Source organism: Glycine soja, chromosome 10 (genome assembly GCF_004193775.1).
Source record: "Glycine soja cultivar W05 chromosome 10, ASM419377v2, whole genome shotgun sequence".
NCBI classification, from domain to species: Eukaryota; Viridiplantae; Streptophyta; class Magnoliopsida; order Fabales; family Fabaceae; genus Glycine; species Glycine soja.
The window spans coordinates 48505542-48533032 of record NC_041011.1 but is presented as its reverse complement, the minus strand read 5'-3'; the positions used below and the strand labels follow the sequence as shown (position 1 = coordinate 48533032).

The 27491-nt window shown below is 30.8% G+C and overlaps 3 protein-coding genes across 6 annotated transcripts; 2 read left to right on the top strand and 1 right to left on the bottom strand.

Annotated features, from left to right (window-relative positions):
• Positions 1-122: 122 nt before the first annotated feature.
• Positions 123-9179, bottom strand: LOC114372035 (phosphoglucomutase, chloroplastic). The gene is made up of 22 exons (XM_028329420.1): positions 8795-9179; positions 8648-8713; positions 7980-8024; positions 7804-7896; positions 7649-7701; positions 7383-7434; positions 7209-7277; positions 6761-6829; positions 5463-5585; positions 5267-5319; positions 4784-4862; positions 4471-4535; positions 4324-4391; positions 2408-2526; positions 2253-2327; positions 2022-2137; positions 1503-1644; positions 1318-1399; positions 1189-1235; positions 988-1065; positions 765-870; positions 123-674 (listed from the first exon to the last, which is right to left on the bottom strand). Exons 1-22 carry the CDS (start codon positions 9011-9013, stop codon positions 607-609), a joined length of 1887 nt encoding a protein of 628 aa, XP_028185221.1. The 5' UTR covers positions 9014-9179; the 3' UTR covers positions 123-606.
• A 5837-nt stretch (positions 9180-15016) lies between these two features.
• Positions 15017-19820, top strand: LOC114369881 (MADS-box transcription factor 17-like). 4 transcript variants are annotated; one of them, XM_028327152.1, is made up of 8 exons: positions 15017-15427; positions 17154-17229; positions 17435-17484; positions 17574-17673; positions 18149-18190; positions 18812-18853; positions 18972-19066; positions 19523-19820. In XM_028327152.1, exons 1-8 carry the CDS (start codon positions 15246-15248, stop codon positions 19611-19613), a joined length of 678 nt encoding a protein of 225 aa, XP_028182953.1. In that variant the 5' UTR covers positions 15017-15245; the 3' UTR covers positions 19614-19820. The 4 variants fall into 4 exon arrangements, with proteins under 4 accessions (XP_028182953.1, XP_028182952.1, XP_028182951.1 ...); XM_028327151.1 differs by having other exon boundaries at positions 15025-15427; positions 17145-17229; XM_028327150.1 differs by having other exon boundaries at positions 15026-15427; positions 17423-17484.
• Positions 19821-23484: 3664 nt separating this feature from the next.
• On the top strand, positions 23485-27027 carry LOC114369880 (probable fructokinase-7). Its single transcript, XM_028327148.1, has 7 exons — positions 23485-23695; positions 24652-24860; positions 24955-25167; positions 25252-25449; positions 25601-25741; positions 26013-26129; positions 26660-27027. The coding sequence occupies exons 1-7, from the start codon at positions 23674-23676 to the stop codon at positions 26783-26785; spliced, it is 1026 nt and encodes a 341-aa protein (XP_028182949.1). The 5' UTR covers positions 23485-23673; the 3' UTR covers positions 26786-27027.
• Positions 27028-27491: the final 464 nt, after the last annotated feature.

The window sequence follows — 27491 nt, the reverse complement described above, 5'->3', positions numbered from 1 at the left end:
GCTGGGATCAACTATGTGAAAATCAGTGAATTGTCATTGTCACAAACCACTGAGAATACGAAGCAAATTCATCACACCGAGAAAACAGTAATGGACATCAATATCGCTATGGACAACCTTCAAATCTAAAGGGACCTTGTCTCTGCTTTCATCTCAAGTGCTAAAAAATAGATTCTTGACAATAACATTCATACTTTTGGCATCCTAGAGACATCAGGAATCAAAGAGGACTACTAATCATAACAGAGAAAGAAGTTTTGGAACATACGTGAAATTGGTATTCTGCTTGATGAGAAGTAACTCCAGTTTCTAAACTTAGAAAAAATTGGACAAAACTTTGAAAGGCCTAGCTCCTTAGAGCAGCAAACTATTCTTTTTTATTATTATTTTGTTGCACGTCGGTGCTTCATACTTTGCACATAAATATATAAGTAGCATATTTTACAGGGGACCTATCGCTCCAAAATTCTTGAACAACCAAAAGTGACCGAACTCGAGCGAGCTCAGATATGGATAGGCATGCAATAAACAACCTGCGTATGCACTCAACTTAGAGCACACCTTGGAACATATAACAACTTGATCAAGTGGTTGTGGAATTGTCCATTATGTGATGACTGTAGGCTTCTCCCTCCCTGTGAAGTCTTTGAGCTTTGACACGGATATTGCCAAATCTGCACAATAGTAAGAGCAATCAATCGCGCATAGAAAATAAGCAAAGTCATTTTATGTTATTACATTCTATCTTGGTAAATGAAAATAACCTATTAATGGTTTTAAGGCAATTTGAGCATCAACATCATGTTTAGAGACATCTGGTTCAAACTGTTCAATGTACACTCTAACCGTAGCCCCTGCAGAACCAGTTCCCTGTAAAAAAGAAAAAGAAAAAAGATAGCAATGAATTTAATTTTACGCCTAGATTTCCAAGATGGATTCAACTTCTTTGAAAGCGACAAGGTGGACAAACAAACAAATGCCACATACTGATAAACGATATATAATCCTTGAACCGTCTGTAAAAACAAACCGAACACCTTGTTTTGATACCACACTTCCATCTACCTGCACATATAAATTGGATCAGAACCAAGCAATTGCAATGAAAATGTGAATTATGATTGCTGGATCTTGAATTAAAAAATACAAAATGGAGATGATAAAATTGTACACGATGTAAAAACTCACAGGATCGGTGTATGTAAAATCATCTGCAAACTGGAGAACATAACTTCCTGTAGATGAATACTTTCCACACTTCAAAAATACTCAGGAGAGGATCAAAAAGATTGAAAGAAAGTGTCTGTAATAACTTACCATACTGATCACCAGGCTTGCTCTTAGACAAAATATCTCGTAGGTATTCTATCATCTTATTGGCACCTTCAGATTCACATTCCTATATAACGACTTGATTTGTTAAAATAAAGAAACATTACACTTAACCTAGTATCTCAGAATAGGTTACAAAACTAAACTTCAATTGCAGCAATGATACCTACCTCGTAGTCATATCTAGAGAAGAAATTCCTTCCATAAGTTGCCCAGTGCTCCATCACAACGTCAGATACGGAGATCAATTTCTCCCCGGGATTCTTGTCTTTGTTGCGATGTGCAATAATAGAAAGCCAAGCTAAGACAGCCCTGTAATTGGAAACCACTCAAATCAAACAGACAATTAAACAACACAGAACTAAGATAAGTTTCTTCAATGCTTGTGGTGCTGCTTCTCAATAAAAATATAACGTGTGTTACTTTTTATGTGATCTTCCTTATTGAGGTTGTCCCAGTGGAGGCATAAAATGTAATGCATGTTTTATATGGCAACAACATTACAAACGTCTAAGGAGATTTATTCAAGTTCTCTCCTTGGCAATAATATGGGCAGAATGCTGACGTTGCTGATCTCAAATTTTAACGTCTTTGAGAATTCTAATAATTTCAAGATACATCAAAGTGGCTAGCTTAGAAAATATAATTGAAAAAATTAATTTAAATTTAAAAAACATATAGAAATCTACCAGATGCCATCTTTCTCACGAATGTGATCAGAACCTGTTCCAAAACTCTCTTCCCCGCAAACGGACAAATTCCCAGCATCCATAAGATTCCCAAAAAATTTCCAACCAGTGGGGACCTGAATCCAGGGCCCATCTCTTGTTATTTGAGAACTATGTCTAAAAATATGTGAAGCCTATTTCATTTATATTAATATTTTAAGAAGAAAGAATTGTAAAAAAAATAAAGCATGCCTCAAAGAAAGGGAGGTTCAATTTTTTAGCAACACGGTCCAGAGCACCGCTTGTTGGCATTGATCGAGCAAGACCCTGCAATTAAAATACAGAATAATGGCACTTCACTTCTATTTTACAATGATGAATACCTAAATGTGTGCACAAATTTCAACCTTAACACCGTTCTTGAAGTATGGAATCGCTTCTCTTGCATTGGCTGCAATAACTGCTACAGAGTCTGAAGGAGTTACAAAGAAACTTCTTCCTAAAATCATATTTCTATCACCATCCCCTGAACAAAGATTGAAATACATGAACATCATCAAATAAACAAACACAGACTAACAAAACATTGTTACACTGGCATACATCAACCACATCTTCTGCAATAAAATGCTTAAAAATGACGGTGTAATATTACATGGATGCAGAGTTTCAAGATAGAATGCAATATCAACATGTTATATCATGTCAACACTTGAACTACAAATACAACATAACTGTTCAATTTTAATTGTTGGTTACATTCAACAAAAATTGGAAAGAGAGATAAAAAAAAATGAAATAAATGTAGACTGATATTTTCATTAAGACATTGCTTATTTACACATTCATTCCATTTATATTTCCCAAACAAAGACTAGAATTAGGTAGTAAATTTCAGTACTGGTTTATCACAATCTGTCAGAAACATAATTGAAAACATTTTTAAAGCTTTTAATTCTTAGAAAATATTAGGAATTAAAATAGATAATATTACTTTTTCAGGTTATTTTGATTTTCTTTAGAGCACTATTTCAGTCTGTCATACATAAACTAAATCATAGGACCTACCTGAACTCTTTGACTTATTTCATTGTGTAGTAAGTTGTTTGTATTTTTTTTTTTTATCGTGATGAATGCTACAAGATCTAACTTTAACAAACAACTTTCCAATTCTGTTAAATAAGCTGATCAGATATCAACTTTGTCTTTGACTTCTTACTTCATTGTGTAGTAAGTTGTTTATATATATATATATATATATATATATATATATATATATATATATATTAGGCTTAATTGCAAATTTAATCCCCCTATTTGTCAATTTGGCTCTCCTATAATTTAATTCACCAATTGAATCCCCTATTTTTTTGCAATGTTACAAGTTTCTGATGAACAATGCAGCAAATTGTCATCTTCTAGGTTGTGTTGTGCAATCAAACCCTTGGTGGTGATGCAACGAACCATAGGCAAGCCTAGGTAAACCTTCAATTTCTTCTTCTCAATCTATGTTTTCTTCAGTTTTCAATCCTTACCAGATTTGATAGACAGAATTAAGCATACTTTTTTTTTTAAATCCCATCGTTTCATGAATTTTCCTATGAATCCATCTAACCTAAAATTACAAATTCACATGTCCTGTTCACAACAGCCAAGTGACCCTTAAAAACCTGTCAACAAAAACACCTAAAGTAAACCTATTAAAGCCTAAATAAAGAGAGATTATTTTTCCAAAATAAACTGAACCAAACACGTATAAATCCTAAGCATTCCACTGTCCTATGTTATGTTGCTTGCCCCACATTGACAAAAATACTGATCGAGATGATTTTCTTAAAAAATATAAAACGTATCATGAATATATGTGTGTGTGTGTATATATATATATATATACACACACACATATATTCATGATGAATCAAAACAGAAGCATCTTAAAACAGAAGAGCTGAACACAAAATGAAATAATTGAATTACTACTTCAGAACAGGGAAAAAGAATGACATCAAATTTTTTTTTTAAAAAAATTAATGACATTAAGACATTGAGTCACTTTCTCTATCTTGCTAATCAACAATCAATCTAATAAAATCAAGGTAAGTACCAAAAACATACAGCTGGATCATACCTATGTCAGTAAACTAAGCTTTAATAGCTATACATATAAAAGGACAACCTAGCGTTTCCAAGATGTGGACCCATGACCTCTGGGTCACAAGGCAGGAACAATACTGTTGTGCCAAGGAGCACTATATATATGTGTGTGTAAAAAAAATAGCTAAAATATTAACAAAAAGCTGGCTACTGCATTGGTCTCACATACCATCACTGGCAGCTCCAAAATCAGGTCCATTTTCAGCATACAGAATGTTGACAAGATCCTTCGCATATCTGTTCAGTAAACATTACTATCAAAAATAATTTTCTTATGGAAGAAAACAAAATGTTAACAATAAAGTACTAAACTCACGTTAGATTAGGATCAGGATGGCCATGTCCAAAATCTTCCAAAGGGATTCCATTTGAAATTGAATCCTATATTACATAATTAACATCCAACAATATCAGTAACTTCACACAAATTTGTATCCAGTCCCTAAAGTAGCTGTTGGAAATCAATTAATCAAGGCATCCCATTCATTGGAAGGAAGATTTCAGTCAACTATTATACTTTTATTTCATTCCTGTTATTTTCTATGTAATGTATTTCTTCTCATGAAATAATAAGAGATGAGGTAATTTTTTCAGTTTGCTTATAAGAGTTTAAAGGAGGAGGACCATACCAGACTAGCACCGAGTTTATCAACGAAGATGGGTTTAGCATAAGCACCAGTAACTGCATGCATGGCATCAAATATAAACCTGACATAATAAAAAAAATACAGTAAATTTAGAGACTGTGGGATTCTCATAGAACCTTAAATGTTATAACTAGCCATGACCCTTGAGTTGGGATAGCCCTACTCTCTGTTAAGAAAAATAACATGCATAATTGGAAAAACTAAATATTTTGTCACGGGGATCTCAAATTATAATTGTAAAGAGAGTAGGAGAAAAACCTTTTTGGTTCATGTCACTGTGAAGAGACTATATAGTACTAGAGTAGGGCTGTGGTACAAAGTAAACCATGTACAAAAAGCTATTATTTGTACAGTGACTTTGCCCTCTAAGACCAAAATAAACAAGTACACTAAAAGGAACAAAATCCAAAGCAACATCCAAAATATAACTCAATATTTGAAATATTTAGAAAACAACATGACTACCTAAAATCTGGACGTGAAAGAAGACCTCTGATTAGCTGAAAATCAAATACTGTCTGCAGGGAATATAATAAACGAATAAATAAATTAAATAAAAATCGCAACACTGAGATCCAGTTCACATGAAATATCATATTAGATTATTAGATTATAATGGTGGATAACCAAAAGATTATAACGACGCAAACATTATTTTCACCTCCAATAGCTCCAGATAGTCAGAAACTGGGTCTATTACTTCCACACTGAAGCTTCCAAAATTTGTAACCCCAACTTTTGATAAATCAACATCAGGAATGTCAGCTATCTTTATCTCAGAGATCTGTGTCAACATAAAACATTTAACCACAATATCTAAAACACTTTATTACTGATAAGAAAGGACTACTCCTCTGGGAGATTGTATTCCTAATAATGTCCTTCCAAATCATTTTTTCACACGTAGGTTTAAAATGCATTTTTACTCTTAAAAAAAGTACAAAAGGGTAGTCCATTTCAGTGGCTCGTTAGAGCAATTTTGCATATGAACAAAAGTCTCAACATTGTAACATACTAACATTTGACATAAAGAAAAGAAATATATAAAAACCTGGAGGAAAATGTAATATAACAGGAAAAATCGTGCATATCACTTATTATATACTTTCTAATGAGAGGACCCCATAAAAATAATACAGCACAGAAGAAATGTAACAGTAAAGTGTTTGAAAGAAATTGAATAAATCATGGTTATTATATACTCTGCATTCTTCATATATCCTACCTAATTTAATCAGATGATCAGTCTAAAATTACCTGAATGAATCTGCTTGTTTTAGTTCTTCCTCTCTTTTTTTCCCTTTTGTGATAAATTTTTTTATTAAGAGAGAAGAAAAGTATAGAGTTGGAGGGATGATATTCAGGTTCAGTTTTAACATAAAGATGAAATGAACATTGACATCAAGTAAAACTTCACACCAGACAAACCCAAGTCTGAACGGCTCTCAGGCAACTTTATCAGAGTTCCAGATAAACTTCAGAAAGAAATTTTATCTAATTACATGCTGGCAACGCTTTGCATTGGAAGTTATAGTTTGCTTGACTTATCTAATCAGGAGCAATTTATATATGGAGATATGCACAATACAGATGATCTACAATGTGTCACTGGTTAACTATGTTGTGTAATATCATGCTGTAATGAAGGCTTTTAGGACTTAACAGAGATTTTGCAAAAATGTACAGCAAGATTGTCAAACTCTTTTTCCCAAGCTCTAGCCACAAGGTGTAAAAGACAAATCATCATCGATTGATATTTGGTACGTAACAGCTTAAAAGAAATTAATTCTTTCATGAGAAGACAACACTAAATTTGTAATGATATTATATGGTAAGGTCAAGATTACACTAAATTATTCATCCTACAAAAAGACAACCTAGGTACAAGTCAAGCATTTTAAAGAACATAATGTAAGATTGGAATAGTAAGTCTTACTTGAATAATAATGGAACACTTACCGACAGGGTATTTCCATAAATCTTGTCAGTGATGGATTCTGGTGCAGGTTGTCCACTGCTGTAATTAAACTGGAGTCAACAACAAACACATTTATTAGAAACACGGACTGACAGATTTCCACATAAAGTCTTAAAAATTGACCACAAACATGTTACAGAAAAAAGTATGCTTCAATAAAGCTGCATTCTTGCGTATGAAGTAGAAAAAAAAAATCATCAATCCCTTAGGGTAATACCCATAGACAAACCCATGATAAAAAGAAGAAAAAAAAAAAGGAAGAAAACCAAGGTGACCTCTGAATCGTAGGCTTTTCACAGTATCGACCAATGTCCTCACCAAAGTTTAAAAAACAGTAACTTCAGGAGCACCAACTATCAGCATTGGTCATTGCTCAATCGATCAATGACTATTTAATGGATGAGAATAACTAGAAAAAGATAAAGTCACCTTAATACCCCAATCATATTCAGGTCCGCCAGGATTATGGCTTGCACTCATAATAAATCCACCATTTGCCTGTTAAAATTTGAGGAAATCAGAAGAAAGGAGCAAGTGAGCTGGAAAGGTTATGTTATCCCTATATGTCAAAATACTCCAGGAGAAAAACTCTAACTGGCATGCCTTTCTCTTTCTTATAACAGCAGAAACGGCTGGTGTTGACAAAATACCTTCCCTGCATTGGAAAGAAAAAATAGGCTCAATTTCTATTAAGAAGACTGCAATGTTCATACCTCCACAGAAGTAATTGTGAATTGAACAATAACTCATACACTAGCACAACAAAGATGTTTTATCCTAATGATGTCATTCACTAGTAGAGCTTACATATTATCTCCCATTGGTTACAGCAAATTTAATTGGAAAAATCAACAAATTAAGATAATTACTTTCCAACCAGAATTTTTCCAACACCATTTCCAGCAGCAATTTTGATTATTATCTGCAATGCACAAAAAATGGCAGCAAAAATCAGAAACAAAATGATTCTCTAAATACAAGATTTAAATCTGATTGCTATTGTGACACATTCAAAAAGGTTGACCTGTGCAGCTTCCTGATTAAAGTATCGACCATCACCTCCCAACACCAACAAACCATTCTTGTAGTCCTCCGGTGGCAATGAATTAAACAGAGCCTACAGATGCACAGAATTTTCACTTACATGAAAAGCAAAATGCATAAATCAGGCAATCATACGTTGCATGGAATTCTACAGACCTGGATCCAATTTGCAAGGTAATTGTCTTGCATAAACACTTTCACCTACAAAACAAAATATGCATATAATTAATTTAATTATAAGGAAAATCCTACTCTCACACTCCCAACATGGTGCTACACCTGTCAATACTTCCTTATAACTGTTTTCCTTGACTGATAGCTTTCCATGTGTCCAGTCAGTAATTAACTTTCAAACAATGATGAAAAGAAAAAATATGAATACACAGCTATCAAACCGGTATAGCAATTTACTAAAGAGCTTAGCATGAGTTACTAATTATGTATAAATGGAGTGAAGAGAAACGGCAATACAGCATCCTAATTATATAATTAACAAAAAAAAGGACACACACCCAACATTACAACTTCATTTCATTTTCAAGCATAAATATATCATCAATCATAACCTCACCTCAATCCATATCAACACTTAACAATATCCGTACACTGCAGGCTTTCTGATCAAGCATAAACAAATTGCGAATAAAGACAATCAAAGAAGGGTCTAATTGATCACTTTGGTCCATTTCAAACACGAAACTCAAACAAAAGTTACTATAAACAGAAAATGAGCAATGAGATGCTTCAATTTCATTGCTTTCCAATAATTGGTGTTCCATTGCTAGACAAACAACAATGAAACGAAAACCCCACATGCCAGCTACCTTCTTTCGAAGCCCACTGGTTCCAGTCTTTTGTCCATCAATGGGCTTGGTTGGAATCGATTTAATCTTGCAACAAAAGAAAAAAAAATGTTAAATTTTAGAACTATGTTACAGAAGGAAAAATGGGTGAAGAGAGAAAGAGAAAACCTTAATGCCTTCAGGTTCGGCAATGGTTGCGGAAGGGGTTGAGGATGATGACGTGGCTCTGATGGTAGAACCATAGCGAATTCTGAAGGGAAGCTTCTGAGGCTTCAAAGAAGAAGGAGATGGAAGGAAGGAGGAAGGTTGGATTGAAAGTGGGAGAATGGAGTTTTGGGGTTTATAGGCAGAGAGAATGAAGCTGTCAAGTTTACAAGAGAAAGCCATTGATGATGAGAAATGAAATGCTGTATTCTATCTATCACTCTTTGTAATACACTGATGCTGTGTGTGTGATGATTTATATCAATGAGTTATGAGTCTCTCTTAATTGTGTTTGTGATAGGAGCAGTTGTGGGAACACACAGATGCCACATGTACGAAGGGACACTTATCTTGAGATTCAACAACATGTGAATGTGAACTGTGAAGTGCTTTTTTGGCCCTTCCCATGATTTTTGCTTAGAAATATTAAGGTTACTGAACATCGTAGGTTCAGTTGCAGAAAGAACGGTTAGGAATTATTTATTTCGAATCTTTTCTTGATTCTCGCCAGGTGGAAAAAATAAATTCACCGATCTCCATGCTTGTCACTTTCTTTCTATTATTTTGCCGAATTTAATGATTTTTTTTTACTTTAAAATGATTTACTACTAACTAACATTTTAATTTGACTATATTTATATAAAAGAAATTGAAAGGAAACTAAACTTATGATTATAAATTACAGTTCACAATTTAAATATCAAGACTTTTACTCTCACTATTTTCTTAATCAGACATTTGAAATGTGTTCTTTGTTTTACTTTTGGGGTGGACATATTATCATTGCAACAGTGATTAACCAAAATAATAATATTTTTTCAATCATTTTGAACTAAACTCCTTTTGTATATATTTTTATTTTCTTATTTTTTTAAAAATTATCTTTATCTTTAAATTAAATTTTAATATTTTTCTAAAAAAATTATTAATAATTAAAAATAATCTTATATTATAATTTAAATTTTTTTAACGTACTCTAGTGTTAGAAGGCTCCTCATTGTGCGATATAATATAAATTCAGAATATAATTGATATATTCAAATATATTTATTATAATTTTAATTATAACATACTGTGAATATTAAAAATATTTATCTATTAAAAAAAATTTATTTATATAAAAAAGAAACATGATAATGTAATGTGCAAATTAAAATACTGGTTAAAATAAATTGTGAAGACGTAACTATATTTAGAATATAAAAATAATCATTTGATTAAGAATAAATTCGACTTTCTGATTATTATTATTTTAAGATCATTCAGGGTAGTCTGAACTTCTTCCATGACAAAAATATATTTAAAAGGTCTTTATTTAAGATTATGTTGTGAAAATTACTTTAATTTGTTTGAAATTAAAAAAATGAATCAAATTTTAAATTATTTTAGCCTTGTGTGACAGTTATATATTTCTTTTCGATACAATGTGACAGTTATATATTGTTGTACCCTATCAGTATCACTCTTGAATTAATGAGAATTACTCAAAAAGTCAAAACAATTGTTTCCAAAATTCATTGTTTCACAGACGTTACCGTTTTGGTTAATATCAAGATTGAACGATTCGTCATACTTGAGTATTTAAGCTTAACGACCAAATGCTTGCTCTCGCATGAACTAATGCATATCAGAAGCTTAAATTTATGACACTTAAAAACAGAGACTGATATAGTAGTAACATTTGAATATCACACAAAGGTCTCCTTAGTAGTTAGTACAGAAAATCACTATAAAATATTCGATATTTTATAGGCTTTCTTAATTATTAATTGACGAATAACCAAAGATCTTACGACACTAACCAATAAATAGTATGAAGATAGTTTGCAACGAAATTGAATTGTTAAATTTGAGACATCTAATAAAGCTAGCAAGATCCACTGTGTCCGCAGTTCACAAATCACAAAGCACCATAGAAGTACAAGACAACCACCAAACCATGTTAACCGTTTTCCCAAAATCGGATATTTACTGTTTAGCATTTTATTTGAACGCTTGATAACATTGACATCGGTCATTATATATCAGATCACCTTTAATGTTTTCAAAAATAGATTAAATAAATATAACAACATAAATTCAATACTTCTTTTTTTTTTCCAGCACTCCAAATATCTAACATTTATAGTTTGCTTTTTTCCTAATCGATTTGAGGCATGGTATGGGCTTCTGGGTACTTTGGAGAATGGGCTACATAGAAGGATATATAGGGCTAAGCAGTTTGGGCTTTAACTAGTTCATTGGGTCAAAGAAAACAAAAAAGAATAGATCTTTTTTATCAATAAAAAAAGTTAATTAAATTTTTAGTACTTTAACCTTTTCATATAATAATTTTTAGTCCTTTAAATTTTTTTAACAATCTTTAATTCTCCATTAATATTTTTTCAAGGTTTTTAATCTTTCTAATTTTTTTTACCTATTTTTAGTCCCTCATTTATTTTTATTGTTCAAAATTAGTCTCAAATATAAAATAAATAAAGGACTAAAAATTGATAAAATAAAAATTTATTTTAAGCAATAAAAATAAATGAGGAACTTAAAATAGACAAAAAAAATTAAACGGGATAAAAAATCTTGACAAAATTAATGAAGGATCAAAAGTTGTAAAATAATTGAGGGACTAAAAACTGAAATATAAAAAAGTAGAGGGGTTAAAAAATAATTAACCAAAAAAATAGATCTTGAGAGAAGACTGGCCAAAAAAGATGAAATCGTTGAAACTTGAAAGATACCGAAACGCCTGCCTTTATATGTCTCATTCTCTACTTTTCTAATTAAAATTTAAGTCCCAACAAAAAATAAAGAAAAAAGATATAACTACTGAGAAGAGAAAAAGAAAAGTTGATTGAGAAAAGTTTAGGAGACTTGGATATGAGTCCACCAACAAAGCATTTTTAACGTATGAATATGATTCTTACTAACTGAAATGAATATTATGTCACTTTTAAATTGAAATAACAAGGGGGAAACATGCAAATGGAAATGTGATGTCAATTATTCATGCACAAGAAAATAACTTATCAGTAATAAAATTTAATGATGAAAATGTAAGTTTTGTTACGAATATATATTTGCGTCAGTAAAATTTTCGTAAGGGATTTTTTAAAAATTACATATAAATGTTTTGGCCACTAAAGTTAATGATTTTTTAGACAGTTTATATCAAATGTATTATTTGTCACTACCAAGATGGGGAAAATAGAATTTTTAATAAGGAATAAAAAGTTAGAGTGATGATTTTATTTTTAAGCTCTTAGTAATCGATAGTTAAATTTAGCTATGGTTAAGAGTTAAGTAAACTTAAAGAAATAAAGTTCTCTAGCTTTCTTTTTTCTTATTCATAAGGCTTGAAAATATGTTATTTAAAAGAGATCATACTTTTTGCAATAAACTTTAGTTAAGTGACAAACTGACAATTATTATTTTCTTATCAATTATTATTAGTATTTATGTTTAATTTTTTTACTTGTGTAACAAATGTATTTTTATTATTATAATTTGCTTTTAGTAAACATCATGCATTTTATACAACATTATATATACAATCTAAGCCACAGAGCTAGGGCAAGAAAAGGGATGGTTCAATGTGTGGATGGACTGTGATTTACTGTGGGTGGTTAAAGCTTTCACTAATGTTGATTTTGTTTCTTAAAATTTTAGAAATAGATGGATCAATTGGATAGCTTAAAAAAAATAGTTGACTAAAAAAATGTCATTTAGCGACAAACTAAATCAACCGATATTTTGGATAATCGGAGCTATTTAGATTCTGACTGAATTAGCAACAACAAAGTAATATCCCCAAAAATCCAATTCTAAAACCTTTGGAGACTGAAATCCTTTTTGGTCGATATCTGTTCGGTCGCTATTATAAATTAGTTGTCACTGGCATTTTGTCACTTTTCTTGTCTATGACAAAAACAGCAATCAAAATCTCTGTCTCTAATACAGCGCTAATTCTCATTTAAATTATTTATGCTGTCGATTGCGGTGTTGGTAGCTACACAATAATTAAAAATGTATTATTTAAGGAAAAATAGAGTGGTTGTCATTTTGGTTGCTAAATTTCCTGAATTATCTGAAATAAAAAAATTACACTTGGTCTCTATTTGAGTCGCTATTTCAGAGTTGCAAAGTAATGCATTTTTTTATTTTAATTTTCTTTTATATTTATAAAATCTAATCATTAATAAATTTATTTAAAAGCTAAATAACACAATAAATAATAAAGTAAAAGTACAATATTTGTTAAAATTATTTATTAGAAAAGACAATAGTTGTGTAAATAGACTTGCCTTTCATATTACTACAGTCAGGACTCTGCTACTGTGATTCAATCCCAAGTATTATTTCAACAGAGTTCAATAACAATAAAATTGAGCTCCCTACTATTGGTTCAAATGTGCTATTTTATAGGTTTGGTCAATGTCCCCCATACTTTTTAATTTGTACATGTTGATCCTATTGTCTTTTGTTAATAATATTTGTTTGGGGTGCTTCAAATGATGGATAGTGCCCGAGATGCTAACTGTTTGGAATCCTTTAGTTATTGTGATGACTTTGTTTCATATTTTTTGCCTTTTTTTATGATCGTCATCTTTTTGCCTTAAAAAATGTGTATTTATTAATTTAATATACTTTAGAAAAATAATTTAGTTTACTAGTTTCCTTAAAACTTAAAAGAATAATTATTTCCCAATATAATCTTAAATAATAAACAGTTATTTTTATTTGCTATTAAATAATTTTGATCCTTCAATTCATTTAATTTTTTTATTTAAATTTAGTCCCTTAAATATATGACATGCACGTTCCATTTTAGTCTACCAATATATTTTTTGTTAGACTAAGTTAATTCTTTTTATCAATTTTAGTAAATTAATTTGGTCCACTTGATAATACAACTTGATAATACATGATAAAGACTATTAGATATGTCACATCATATAAACATTTAACATGAGTTAAAATTGCTTGAAAGAAAGCCAGTTAAAATTAATGTTGATAGCCGAAAAAAATTAATAAAGGAATCATTTTGACACGAGACACTTAAAAAAAAGTATAGTAAATTTTTTTATTTTTTAAACTTAAAAAGGCGAAATTGAAATAAAAAATATCGACCAAAGACTGAAATTAAATTTCAACCATTTTTTATTAAAATACTGGAGTATTATCCGAATAAACAGTAACTTTCCCGTGGCCTGGCACAGACAATAAAAGTGGGAGTCCAAATCAAAATTATTTAAATTTCACTTTAAGTTATTAATAGTAATTAACACTAAGATTTAATGTCCAACTTTGTTTTACGTGCATAAAGATCAAACTTTAATTTCAATCGAAAAATAATGTTGAAAGTTTAAACGCAGTAGCACCGTTAAATTTTGGCCTGGCATGAAGGTGTGTTCCATCTCTGCAACACCTCTGGGCCGTGACTCCATGCAACGTGTCGACACTCAAAAGGATCCTCGTCTTTTTCCCACGACAGAAACGAATGGTTAACTAGGTTAGAAACTAGAACAGCCACTGGGATTCTGAAACGTGGCTATGCTAACTGTGAGTGGACCTAGAAATTAATAACCTATTATAGTTCTAATGTAATAGCAGTATTATTATAAATTTTCATAAAGGAGAAAGTTGAAAACTTGACTTGATTGAATTGACCCCGTGTCTGTGAAATGGGAATCCACACAACGGACGTAGACTAACCGCAATGAGAAATGGGAAGGATGGCTTGAAAATTTTCGATGGCTATGATGATTGAAAACGAAGCTTATGGTAAAAATCCTATGTACGCTGTTCGACACGTGTATCGGTGTTTTCTTTTCATAATTTTACCTTCACAGGCAGTATAATTGCTTGATGTTGTCTTCACAACAACCACATAGACTCTACTTGGATTTGGCGCAGTAAAAACAATCATATAATTGATATAGTTGGTAAAATATGCAGTGCTGGCTCAATTTCTATTTAAACGGTTCAAATTCAACCACATTTTTAAAAAAATTAAAAAAATTGCAACTCTCTCTCTTTTATATATAAATATATATAATTATGCTTAAGTTATGTATTTTAATTTATAATATAATAAAATTTTAAAACTGTATTTATTAGTAAATTTTTAAACTCTGACTACTTATTTACAATATATACATGGAGCTCTATTTTACTATTCTTGAGTATCAAATATATAGCAAGACATAGCAAGACAAGATATGAGGGAGAAAAGAAAAGGGTGGTGAATGTGAAAATAGAGGGAGCATGTGGGATGGTTGTGGTCACTATTATATATGTTGTCTCTTACGCTTTGCATGTGACTTTCTTTCTTTCTTTATATCCTTTATATATTAAGTATATGCTGCAATATATTTAATTAAAGAGAGAAGTAACATCAAGGTGCAGAGAGAGGAATTGAAGCATGGGAAGAGGGAAGGTGGTTCTGGAGAGAATACAGAACAAGATCAATCGCCAAGTAACCTTCTCAAAGCGCAGAAATGGTTTGCTCAAGAAAGCTTTCGAGCTATCTGTTCTATGCGATGCTGAAATCGCTCTCGTCATCTTCTCCAGCCGTGGCAAGCTTTTTCAGTATAGTAGCACTGAGTATTTTTCTTCGATCTCTCATCTTTTTTATCATTATAATCCTAGGTTTTTGATTTTTCAACATATATTGCTGGTTGGTTTGGGTTGTTTTTTTAGTATTACACACACACACACATATATATATATATAGGCAATAAATCTCTGAAATCTGCGTGGTTCCGATTGTTTTCTTCTATTAATTGGGATGTAGCTAGGGTTTTCCAATTCTTCATCCACCCCCTTTCCCCTCTTTTTGCCACTTTTTATTTATTTATTTGTCATTAAAACAGAAAAGATAATATCCTCTCATTATTCATATACGAACATTATGTATCTTATATGAATTAAATAGAGGTGGCCGGGGGTATTGTAATTTGGTGAAGGGTAATTTTTCGTACGTCTAAAAGAAAGCAATACTCAGTTTTTCTTTCTTTTCTTTTTTCCATCTCAATTTTCATGCATGCTGTTATGCCACGGTATTTGTCATCCGATCAATTACTCTTGCCATATTAAGAATTAAAAAATAGATGCTATTTTCAGCAGAACAAAAGTATTATGCTAATTAGTCACTTGTAGAAAATATCAACTTTCTATGAGACCCCATGTTTAACTTTCATGAAAAGAATGTTAATTGGGAGCTCTAGAAATAGTATTTTCCTATTAAAAGAAACATTTTTTTTACTCATATAATAACTTGGTAGCTGTGCAGATCTGTTTGTCGCTTACTTCGTTTCAATTCTAAAAAAAAAGAACACAGTACCGTTTCCCTTTTTTTAAGACATAATATTTTACTCATAAATCTAATTACTAGTATACAAGCTTTACCAAAAAAATACTATATTCAAGTGCATGTCACTGTCCAATATGATTTAATTTGTTTGTTTATTAGAATGAAACTATGATTACCCAGCTTGTTAGAATTATATTATTTATTTAAGAATAAGTATTTTCTTATAAATTAAAACTAAATAACTAATATTATTTGAATAGTTAACCTTAAAAAATATTCTTTAGAGGGTGGTAATTCTTTGTTTGAATTAGGTGTTTTGCATGCTTTTAGTAGGTTTAGATTGTTTCGTTTATAGAGAAAATTAACAGTAAAATCACTATTTCAGTATTATGGCTAATTTTTTTCTCCTCAAGTCCCAAATCACTAGGATAAGTATAGGTCATTCATGTAGGGGTAAAGGCTCTTTTGTTAGGGGGTAGAGTAGTCACTACCTGTAGGTACAAGACACACACAGCTTCCTTCTTCTTTTTACTCTTTTTTAACTAAGGGTTATTTTGTAATTAAGTTTTCATATTAGTATTGTCATATTCTCTTCTAGCTCACTTTCATCCTTTTTTTCCCTTCATATTTCTATCTTTATTTTTTATATTTATCATATCACATAGGCGGAGGAAGATAGAAAAAAACCAAAATATGATTTGTTCTTTCTATTTTCCTGCACCTATATATACACCAAAAAATGGGATGTATATATATTGGTTTTTTTCTTGTATCCGGCCCGTTCATAATCATAATATAATGATTCAACAATATTAATTCATGTTTTGTTTCAAGATAGTTAAAACAGGATAGGAAAGCAACTGAAAAACTCTTCATTGATTATTTATACATATAATAATTTTATTATTAGGTCTCCCTGCAAATCTACATATAAAACTGTACGTAAACTGGGACAGATTGGTTCAAATATTTCTTTTAGTCACGCACTACTAAAATATTTCTTTTCAGCATTAACAGAATCATTGAGAAGTATCGTCAATGCTGCTTCAACATGTCTCAGACTGGCGATGTAGCTGAACATCAATCGGAGCAGGTTTGCACTACCTTTAATTAATTCTCCATTAATATCTATTGTCTTCTGAAAAAATAGAGAAAAAAGAAAACTAGAAATCTTGAAGCTAATTTCCAGTTACTCATGATATAACTATGCATATTGATTCTACTTAAATTTATTTACAAAATTTTGTTTCTAGCAATTTTCTCTTTAATGACGTTGCACATTGCAGTGCTTATACCAGGAGCTTTTGGTATTAAGAGTCAAGCATGAGTCACTCCAGCGGACTCAAAGGTAAAGATTCTGATGAGATAGAGCATAGTCCTGGTTACATATAGAGAGAGGACACACTAATTTATTTAGTTTCTCTTTGTTGTTTGAAGGAATCTTCTGGGAGAAGAACTAGAGCCACTTAGCATGAAAGAATTGCATAGTTTAGAGAAACAACTGGATAGAACGCTTGCACAAGCTCGGAAGCACCTGGTATACTAATTGACACTTATTTTTAGTATATCTAATTAATGAACATGCATATAAAATCTAATTGAAACATATGAAATACAAAAGAGACAAGTGCTCTTCATAAGCAACTAGACTATTTAAGAATTCAGCTTAATTAATTAAGTTTACATTTTCCTTCAACTCACTTTGATCCAAATGGTGCTATATATATAAATTAAATTAGTTGGCCACTACTTTCCAATTTCTTTACATTTTTTTGGTACCCATCAGTGCCTATATCCTTTTTTTCTTTTCTTTTGTATTCAACCTATTTTGTATTCCCCATTTCTAACCATATGCATGCTGCTAAATTCGCTCAAAAGAGAATCAAAGAAGGTTAAACTTAAAATCTTATGTAAGTGAGACACAATAATGTATTTTTAATTTTAATCGTTTGATCACAAAACACTATATAGATTATCTAACAGCCATGATCCTGCCTTTTAATTAATTGCAGACACAGAAGCTGGTATCACGAATTGACGAATTACATGGAAAGGTATGCAATAAATTATATTACATCAAATGTTATTAATTTCTGTACTGTGAGCCTGTGAGGCATCTTCTCATGTTTACCGATCAGAAAAGAAATTACGGGAATATGATAGAAAGAAAAATAAAAGTAGGAAGAGGAATGAGTGAATAATTAATTTATCCCTGGTTTCATCAAAGTCAAAGGAATAAAATCTTCCCTTCCTTTTTTGGTTTAATTTTGTGGGAAAAAAGAATGAATATATATATATATATATATATATATATGTAAGATGGGATAAGAGAAATAGGACAATTAGACAGTACACAAATAAGTTATAGAATTTAATTTTAGTACAGTGTGATATTTTTTATATTATTAATTAAATAAAAATAATCTTAAATATAATTTTAAGTATTTATTACAAAATTTTAATAATCTTATTATACATAACAATATATAATTAGAGATGGTAGCGTAAAAAAATTATATTATCAATATATTTTAATTAGATTAAAAATATTATACAACTTCTGTTTATCTGCATGATGCATATCAAAACAGAAATAACTGCAATTTAATTTTTCTTCTTTGATGCGACACACTTATTAATTACATCATTAATTCTCATTATCTACGTATTGGCAGGTGCATAGCCTGGAGCAGGCTAACAAGCATTTGGAATCTCAGGTTTTTTATTAAATAATTAATCATGCCAATATATATAGTAGGGGAATACTATAAAATTGGAATAGTTTATGTGATATGGCCTTTTCTTATTGTGCATTTTCAACCTTTTATGCTCTAGGAAAGAGGTAAATATACCCAGATTTGTGAAGGTTCTCCTAATGGCCATATTTTGCAAGATAAACAAGTCAATCAGTTTGAATATGGAACAGCAGGGTGTGTACTTCATTTCTCTTTAGTCTTGTTACCTTTTAAATACGTAAATTATGATCATTCGTCATGCATGCACATATAATACATACGGAAATTGTGCAAGCATGCATTTGTACGTACAATTTTGTAGCAATGAAGTAGGAGTTTAGGATTTCATACAAATTACTCAAATTTCTTACTACTTGACTGACCTAATAGATTTTATAATGCAGTAATTTATCAATTAGTACATGCACATCCAGGTGATCATAGATACAAGTTGATCTTTATAATTAAGAATGATATATAAATTTTATTAATATTATACTGAACTCACAATTTATTTATTAAAGTTTATATAATTTTAGTACTATATATATATATATATCATTTTGGATTCCTCCATTATGAAATGAAAAGACTAGCAATACAGCCTAACTATGCTTGATTTAAAAATATAGATATATTTTTTTGTCGCAGTTCGTTTCGGCTTCAGCAAGAGCAAACTACTGCTTCCAAAGGAAAAGAAATAGAGACGATCGAGGACTGGTTGAGGCCAAAGCAGTCATAATATTAATATATTGCAACTTTGAATGTTCATAGAGTTAAAATATATTGTTCGTGGTCGTGTGTGTATCCATCAAATATATAGTTCCAAGCCTCAAAATTCTAGCTATATAGTACGTTAAGCATCCATTGATGTAGCTTTGATTAATTTAGTGTATGTTTGATACAAGATATTTAATTTAGAGAATTAATAGTTTTATTTTTATCGATTTCCTAAAAAGCTTTTAAAAAAAATATCGTGTAATTTAAATTGAGTTAATCATGTTATTTATATCTCAATGCATGTCATCTTAATATCTGAAACTAAAAAAAAAAATTCATTTAAGTCCTTAAAATTAACTCAATTTTTTATTTTGGTCTCCAAACTTATATTTTTTTAGAAGAATCTCCAAATTTATGTTAATTATTATTTAAGTCCTTTGACTAGGGACCAAAATGAGAAAAATAAACTAATTTGAGGGATGGAAATGAAATCCTAAAAATAATTAAAAACTTATTTAAATTTAGTTTCTTAAATAACTAAACCGATTGGCATTTTTATTTTTTATGAAAAAAAATAATTTTCATCTTTAAAAAATATATTTTAAACTTCAAAACTGTCAGGTATGAATGATATCTATAAATTCTCTAGTTCGAATTGTAAAGTCTAGGAGTACATCAGATCTTTCTATCTCTATATATACTGGTTTTACGATTTTTCTACAATTGCAGCTGACCAAAAAAAATGAAAAATCCTACAATTGCAAGAGTACAAGGGAAAACATTTCTATTCCCTAGTTTAGTAGCCTCAACTTGATCGGTGCAGATGGTGCCACCCAAATTAGCTGTTTCTTCCCTATCGATAATGACAAACATAAATTAATGTTTTATGCACCCATGCAATCTGATCATCACAATTATTAACCATTTTCTGCTAAGTTTCTTTTATGCTTTCATTAGTTTTCATTGGATTCAAATCGAACAAGGGCTTAAAGTACAAAGAGAGGAAGGCTCGGTAAAAAGTAGCTAGGTATTAATGCTAAATTTTATTCTTGGGAATATAGGGTTTCCACACGAGAAATTATACGGTAGTCTGAATCAATGATGACATGAGACGTGGTAAGGTAAAATAGTTCTATCCCCGCCTAGTGTTAATGCGGTTATATAAGAAAATTAGAATCTTATAATTCTGAATTAACAGCATATCTTTCATTTACCATACTATCAAATTTAAAACTTTCAAATCCCTAACAATTCTCCAAACCAAGCATTTTGCTCGTTTCTCTTTGTCCAATTGAATCTTCCTCCCAATGAGATTGTCAGTCGAAATAACTGACAGCAAGAGGTACACTATGTACAACACAAAGTCACAATCACAAAAGATAAGTGGGTAAATTGATTAATTATTTCAGATTTTAAATTTGTAGAAGATATGATATGGTTATATGAGATTTTAAATTGATTGATACCATATTTTTAATTTTCTTAACATTTACAGACTTATAGCACGACTTCGTTCCTTCACGGTTACAGCACGACTCCATCAACACTTGACGGGCTGAGAGGTAGCTGTTTTGCCTTGCCATGTGTCATGTTGTCATTGGCTGAATCACAGCTGACGTGGAAGTCTTGGCATACCATGTAATTTCTTTTTCCATAGAGACTGGGAGCCTATGACAAACGAAAACTACTAGTGCTAATCATACAAAACCAATTAGAGAGACATATTTATAAATAATCTGATGTTCAAGTCAATATTTTATAGAAAAAAATACAGGGTATAAAATTAGAGAGGGTTTTTTACCTTAATTATATTAGGCTTGTTTTTGGTACTTTATATTAGGCTTACTTATAAGGTTTTTATTGAGATAAAATAGTGCTTTCTTCTTCCCAAGGCGTGAGAGGGAATACTAAGGCGAATCCCTTGATTCGTGGTGTTTCATACTAACAAATTACGTTCATGATCGTGCTTCACATTTGCACAAGGTTTGACTCATGGAAGGAGAATTCTCGAGTCAGGAGAAATGTTGGGCTATGATTTTATAGCTGAGTTTTTAAGATTGGATTAACATGTTTGCTTTATTGGTTTATTTGAGCCTAAGCAACAATAATTAATGCATAACACGATTAAACCATCAAAAGTGTACAAGTTAACATAGAAAGAACATAACTTTAATGTGGTATGTGGTAGTAGATAAATAATTTTTTTATCAGGTTTCCTTAAAAAAAAAAATTTATTATAATCATAGTTATATATGCATGCATTTATATTTTATATATATATATATATATATATAAATATATATATATATAAATGTGTGCACATGTAGTGGGGGTAGGTATAAGGTATTTATACCTTTACCTTTTTTCATCAAATTATGCAACTAATTGCTCATAACCCTTACTTCTATTCATTAAGTGGATAATTATTCTATCCATCATAAATATTTTTTTATGGGTACCCATATAAATATAATCTTCAATGAAAAATCTCCACTAATTAAATTTTCCATACATTATTGACCATAAATCTTCAATCAATAATTTTCCTCACATTATCAATCAAGTTAACCTAATTTATCATAATTTAATTATATTTTCGTGCCAAGGTTATTTTTTCGTCTCCATACCTCATTTATTAACACATTAATAACTTAATAAATGTCTTTGGCAAAAAATTGCACTCCTATGTTTGGTGCGATTTGATTAGAAATCCCCCCCCTCCCCTCCACACAAACTCTATATATAATGAATGTTTCAAAGAAAACTATAATTTTGGGTCATACAATATCAAAATTAATAATTAGTTGGCACATAATCACATTAAAAAATCATATACATTTTCTCTTAATATTGATTATTTAAATATGATCTTAGGGATTATATTTGTAGTTTTTATTTATCTCAATAAGAAAAATTAGTTAATGAAAACAATAATTATAATACAACATTAAAGATTTTAGCGTTGTTAAAAGTCTAATAAATAATTATTTATGTTTAAAGTTATAAACAATAATTCGACATACTCTTTCTAGTATATTTTTTATCATTTATTAAAAATTATTAATTTTTTTAAAAATACAAGTGAGAATCAATAAATAGAAAGTGAATCTCAACAAATTTTGTAACTTGTAATAAATTTTAACGAATAATAAAAATTGTGTTGACAAAATGTGTTAAGGAAATGTATTATTAAGTATGTTAACATTTGTAATTATCTCTAACATGTATACCGTAACTAGAAGCTTATGAGTAGTTGGGTATACAATAGTTTTAAGGTTATATATAATACCCTTTCAAAAAAAAAAAAGGGTTGTATATAATATAATTGATTCTTATACAAAATATGATTCCTCCTTCTACTTCTTTATAAATATTCTTCGGAATTCCTGAAATGCAAGGCAGAGAATGTTAGGCCTTAAAAATTGACTGATTATGTTTAGATAAGGGTAGTTAATTTATCGACTTCTCTTAAGATATAGTTAAATAACATTAAAAAATCTTTTTGGTTTGATTAATATTGTAGTATAGATATTACAATCTTGCTCAAGCCATAGGCAAATAATATAAAAACATTTTCTTAATTTTTTAACAAGTATTTAGATAGAAAAGATGTATTGTTTTAATTAATACAAAATAGAAAATAAAGTTTCATTAATATGACTTTCACTATAATTATAAAAAAATTATATATAAAAATTATGATTTAGATGATGATTACATTACAGTGTAATTTATTTTATTATCAATACATATACTATTTATTCATTAATATTTTCTTAAAAAAACATCTTATTTTAAAAAGAAAATAAAGTTTGTCGTCGTGGTGTTCCATATGGTCAGATACCACACCACACCATAGCATATAACATTTCTTTTAAACAGAACAATACAAATCTCCATGCTTTTATAAATCAAACTCCAAACGATTTCTCTCTTCATTCAGTTCATTGCGTTCCCTCTCTTCTCTTACCCGTATAGACTACTATTAACTTCCACCAAAACACATTTCCTTTTTCTTCTGGCTCTGCATTTACCATACTCTGTTTCTTGGTTTCAATTCAATCACACACCTCTTTGCCCTCATGGCCCACTTTACCTCCTCAGGTTTCCTCCCTCTCTCTCTCTCTCTTTCGCTGCCCGCATTTTCTTTTCTGGGGTGTTCCATTTTACGTTGTACATTACTTGTTCGGTTGAGGGGTTTGTTTATTATGTGCGTTGAAACTGTGTTTATTGAGCTAAAGATTGCATCTTTGAGATTTTTGTGGTGTTGGGTTCTTGCTTTTATTGGATTTCTTTTGCTGAATCAGATTGGAGATTATTTTTGTTTTGTCTTTATGTTAATCGCTCTTGTCGTCATAAGTCATATTAGGCATCTCTGCAGTGTGCTATACGGTGGTTGATGTGAAGATCTGATTGCTTGGGTGATTATTTAGTTTTTATTTATAAGTCTTTTTTTTCTTCTTTTTTTGTGTCTAGGATCTGTGTCTGATTTAAACCGAGCATATTTGTTGACACTGAATTGGGGAGCAGAACTCATTGAAAAATTGAGGCCATTTTCTTGGCTAATTCGGTTCAAGGTCATGGAAGAGCTTTTTAACCTCAACTAGTTTCAAATTTGTAACTAAACGAATTTTTATTTTATTTTTTACATATATTTATACTAGGTAATACCAAAATATAAATTCAAGTAATTACAAATATTAAATCAAAGCACTGCTATTATTATTCTTAACAAATTTACCATGCACTGAGCTAACTCTTAGGCTATTGAATTGAATGTGTGAAACAAGATGCCTTGGCTCATTGCCAATTCTTTGAAGGTTATTATCGGTATATATTCAAGTAATATTTACCTATACTTTTATCTTTATGGATCTTGTACAGAGAGCTCACAGCAGAAGATGGAATATCAATTTAGCCAATTTGGATGTCATGATACACATGTGAAATGATTCTTCTATCCACATACAAATACACTAATAGAAGCCATCCTATGTCCAATTTTATTTATTTATTTTTACTTAGTTCATGCTGGTAACCTAGCTACTCCATTGGTGCAGGTAAATCAGACAATCTCACCAAAGAAGACTGTATTGGAAAAAGTGCGCTGGTTGTTTGCTTTGGTGAAATTTTAATAGACTTTGTGCCAACAGTGTGTGGAGTGTCACTAGCTGAAGCACCTGCTTTCAAGAAAGCTCCTGGTGGTGCTCCTGCCAATGTGGCTGTTGGAATCTCTAGGCTTGGGGGTTCATCTGCCTTTGTAGGCAAGGTGTATTTCTCTATCCATGTCAAGTGTTATATGTTATGTGAAATTAATCTCAATAAGATAATTATAACTTAATTCCTTGTTATCCGAAGTTTAGGTTGGAGCAGATGAATTTGGGTATATGTTGGTTGATATTTTAAAGAAGAACAATGTTGAGACATCTGGCATGAAGTTTGACCCTAATGCAAGAACTGCGTTAGCTTTTGTTACACTTAGAGCTGATGGTGAGCGCGAGTTCTTGTTTTTCCGAAATCCTAGTGCTGATATGCTACTTCAAGAGTCAGAACTTGATGAAAATCTCATAAAGAAGGTGTTTTGAATTTCTGTCTGTATTTATAAAAATTTAACCTAAGAGCTTTGGTTTAAGTCCAGATACTCATGATATTGATTGCAGGCTAAAATTTTCCATTATGGTTCCATCAGCTTGATTGATGAGCCATGCAAGTCTGCTCATCTTGCTGCTATGAGATTTGCTAAAGAATCTGGTTGCATTCTTTCATATGATCCAAATTTGAGATTGGCACTATGGCCATCAGCTGAGGCTGCTAGGGATGGCATAATGAGTATATGGGATCAAGCTGATATCATAAAGGTATATTATATGTGGCTTTTATATGATCTACTTTATAAATTCCAATTCACATTTAATTTTGTTGTTTTTCCTCTTGTTTTATTTTGAAAATGAGCATTCAATCATTTTCCCCTTAGTAAACCTGATGTGGTATTTTTTTATGTTTATGCAGATAAGTGAGGAAGAGATTACATTTTTGACTGGTGGTGATGATCCTTATGATGATAATGTTGTATTAAATAAGCTTTTTCACCCTAATCTCAAGCTTTTAATAGTTACTGAAGGGTCAGAAGGTTGTAGATATTACACCAAGGTATTGAAGTAATTTGACTGTGATGCCAATTGTCTAATTGGTGGTGTTGTCCCTCATTTCATCATTTTCTTTGTTGTCTGTGCCAGCATGTTCTTGTATAAACATTTGTTACTCTAATGAGTGAGCTGAATTGATGGTTATAAGTTATAACTTGTTGAATGCAAATCTGATACTAGGTTTTCTTTGATGTTCAATCATTTCACATTTTTTTCTTTTGTCTCTTCTGAATGCTCAGTTTTAAGCTAATGGTGGTTGCCTAATTTCTGTGCAGGAATTTAAGGGCAGGGTTGCTGGTGTTGAAGTTAAACCCGTAGACACAACTGGTGCTGGTGATGCATTTGTTAGTGGGATTATCTATAGCTTAGCTTCCGATCAAAGCCTTTTCCAGGTAATTCAGAAATTTTTACACAGTCTATTTGTTGATTAAATTCTCCTGTCCTGACACTGCATTATGGATCAATCATGACGTTGAGTTGTTCATCATGTTCCAGTGTATTACAGTTCATAGAAAGTTCTGATATAGTACGTACTCTTTGCTGTGTGTTCATTCCTTTGCTTATTCCTCTCCAAATTTTCACTTATTATCCTGAATTCAGACGTTGATGAATGAATAATGTTTAGAAAAGAGAAAGTTGGAGAGACTTTTATCACTGGTATCGGAAATCAGTAAATGCAAATAGATTTACTAAATCAGTAAATGTAAATTGAGGAGATAACAGCTAAATATATGCTTCTAATCTTTATTTTTTTTTTGTCTTTATTAATCTTGTTTTCCAGTCTCTTTCTTGGTATTCAATTATAATTATTGGATTGAATTCTCTATATTTTCCAAGAAACTAGAACAGTTGGTTTCAGTCAATAGTTTGATATGTTGTCTTCATCGCTTATGAGAGTTTATGCATTTATTTTGCGTGATAGAATGAGGAGCATCTCCGAAAAGCTCTATATTTTGCCAATGTATGCGGTGCGATCACGGTAACAGAAAGAGGGGCAATTCCTGCATTACCTACAAAAGAAGCTGTTCTTCAATTCGCTGCAACATAACATCAGCACTCACAGTTAGTTCTTTGGTCATCAAATGTAATATTTGTTTTTAAACTATAGCTTGGGTCTTGCTGAGATTCATGTATCTTCTTTATCTTTGGGGCTGTATTTTCCTTATATATAATCAATTCAATTTGCATTGCTCTCTCATGCAATGTCTTGTAGCATTGAGCACACAATTTTACGTTTTGGTTGAAATGTTGAAGATCTAAGAGCTTTAATGAATCCAATATTAAATTTTATAGTGCAGAAGCAGAATATGGCTCTGATACCATATTAAATTTTATAGTGCAACAAAGGCATCCGAAAGGTCCCCTTAAAAATCGGTTCATAAGGGGGTGGTCTACCCAGCTATATAAGCACTTATCATGTTCATGAATTACCCGATGTGAGATTATTCTTAACATCCAAGGTATTGTAAATTGTTAATAGAATGAAAAAAATGTTAATAACTTGTTTTAACGAGGATCACACTTCTTCCAAAAAAAATAAAAATGAGCATCACACTGCTTGAATGATGTGAAGTTCATTATGTTTTCTAAGTTATAGTTGCTTTCGACAGAAAGATTTTCAGCTAACATGTGTTCTGTGATGGTTTGATTAACTCTATAGTGCTTAAAAATCAGACTAAACTAACCCGTTTAACTAAAAATTTGGTGAATATGGTACGTCAACAATATGAATAATTCAAAAAATGGATGAAAAA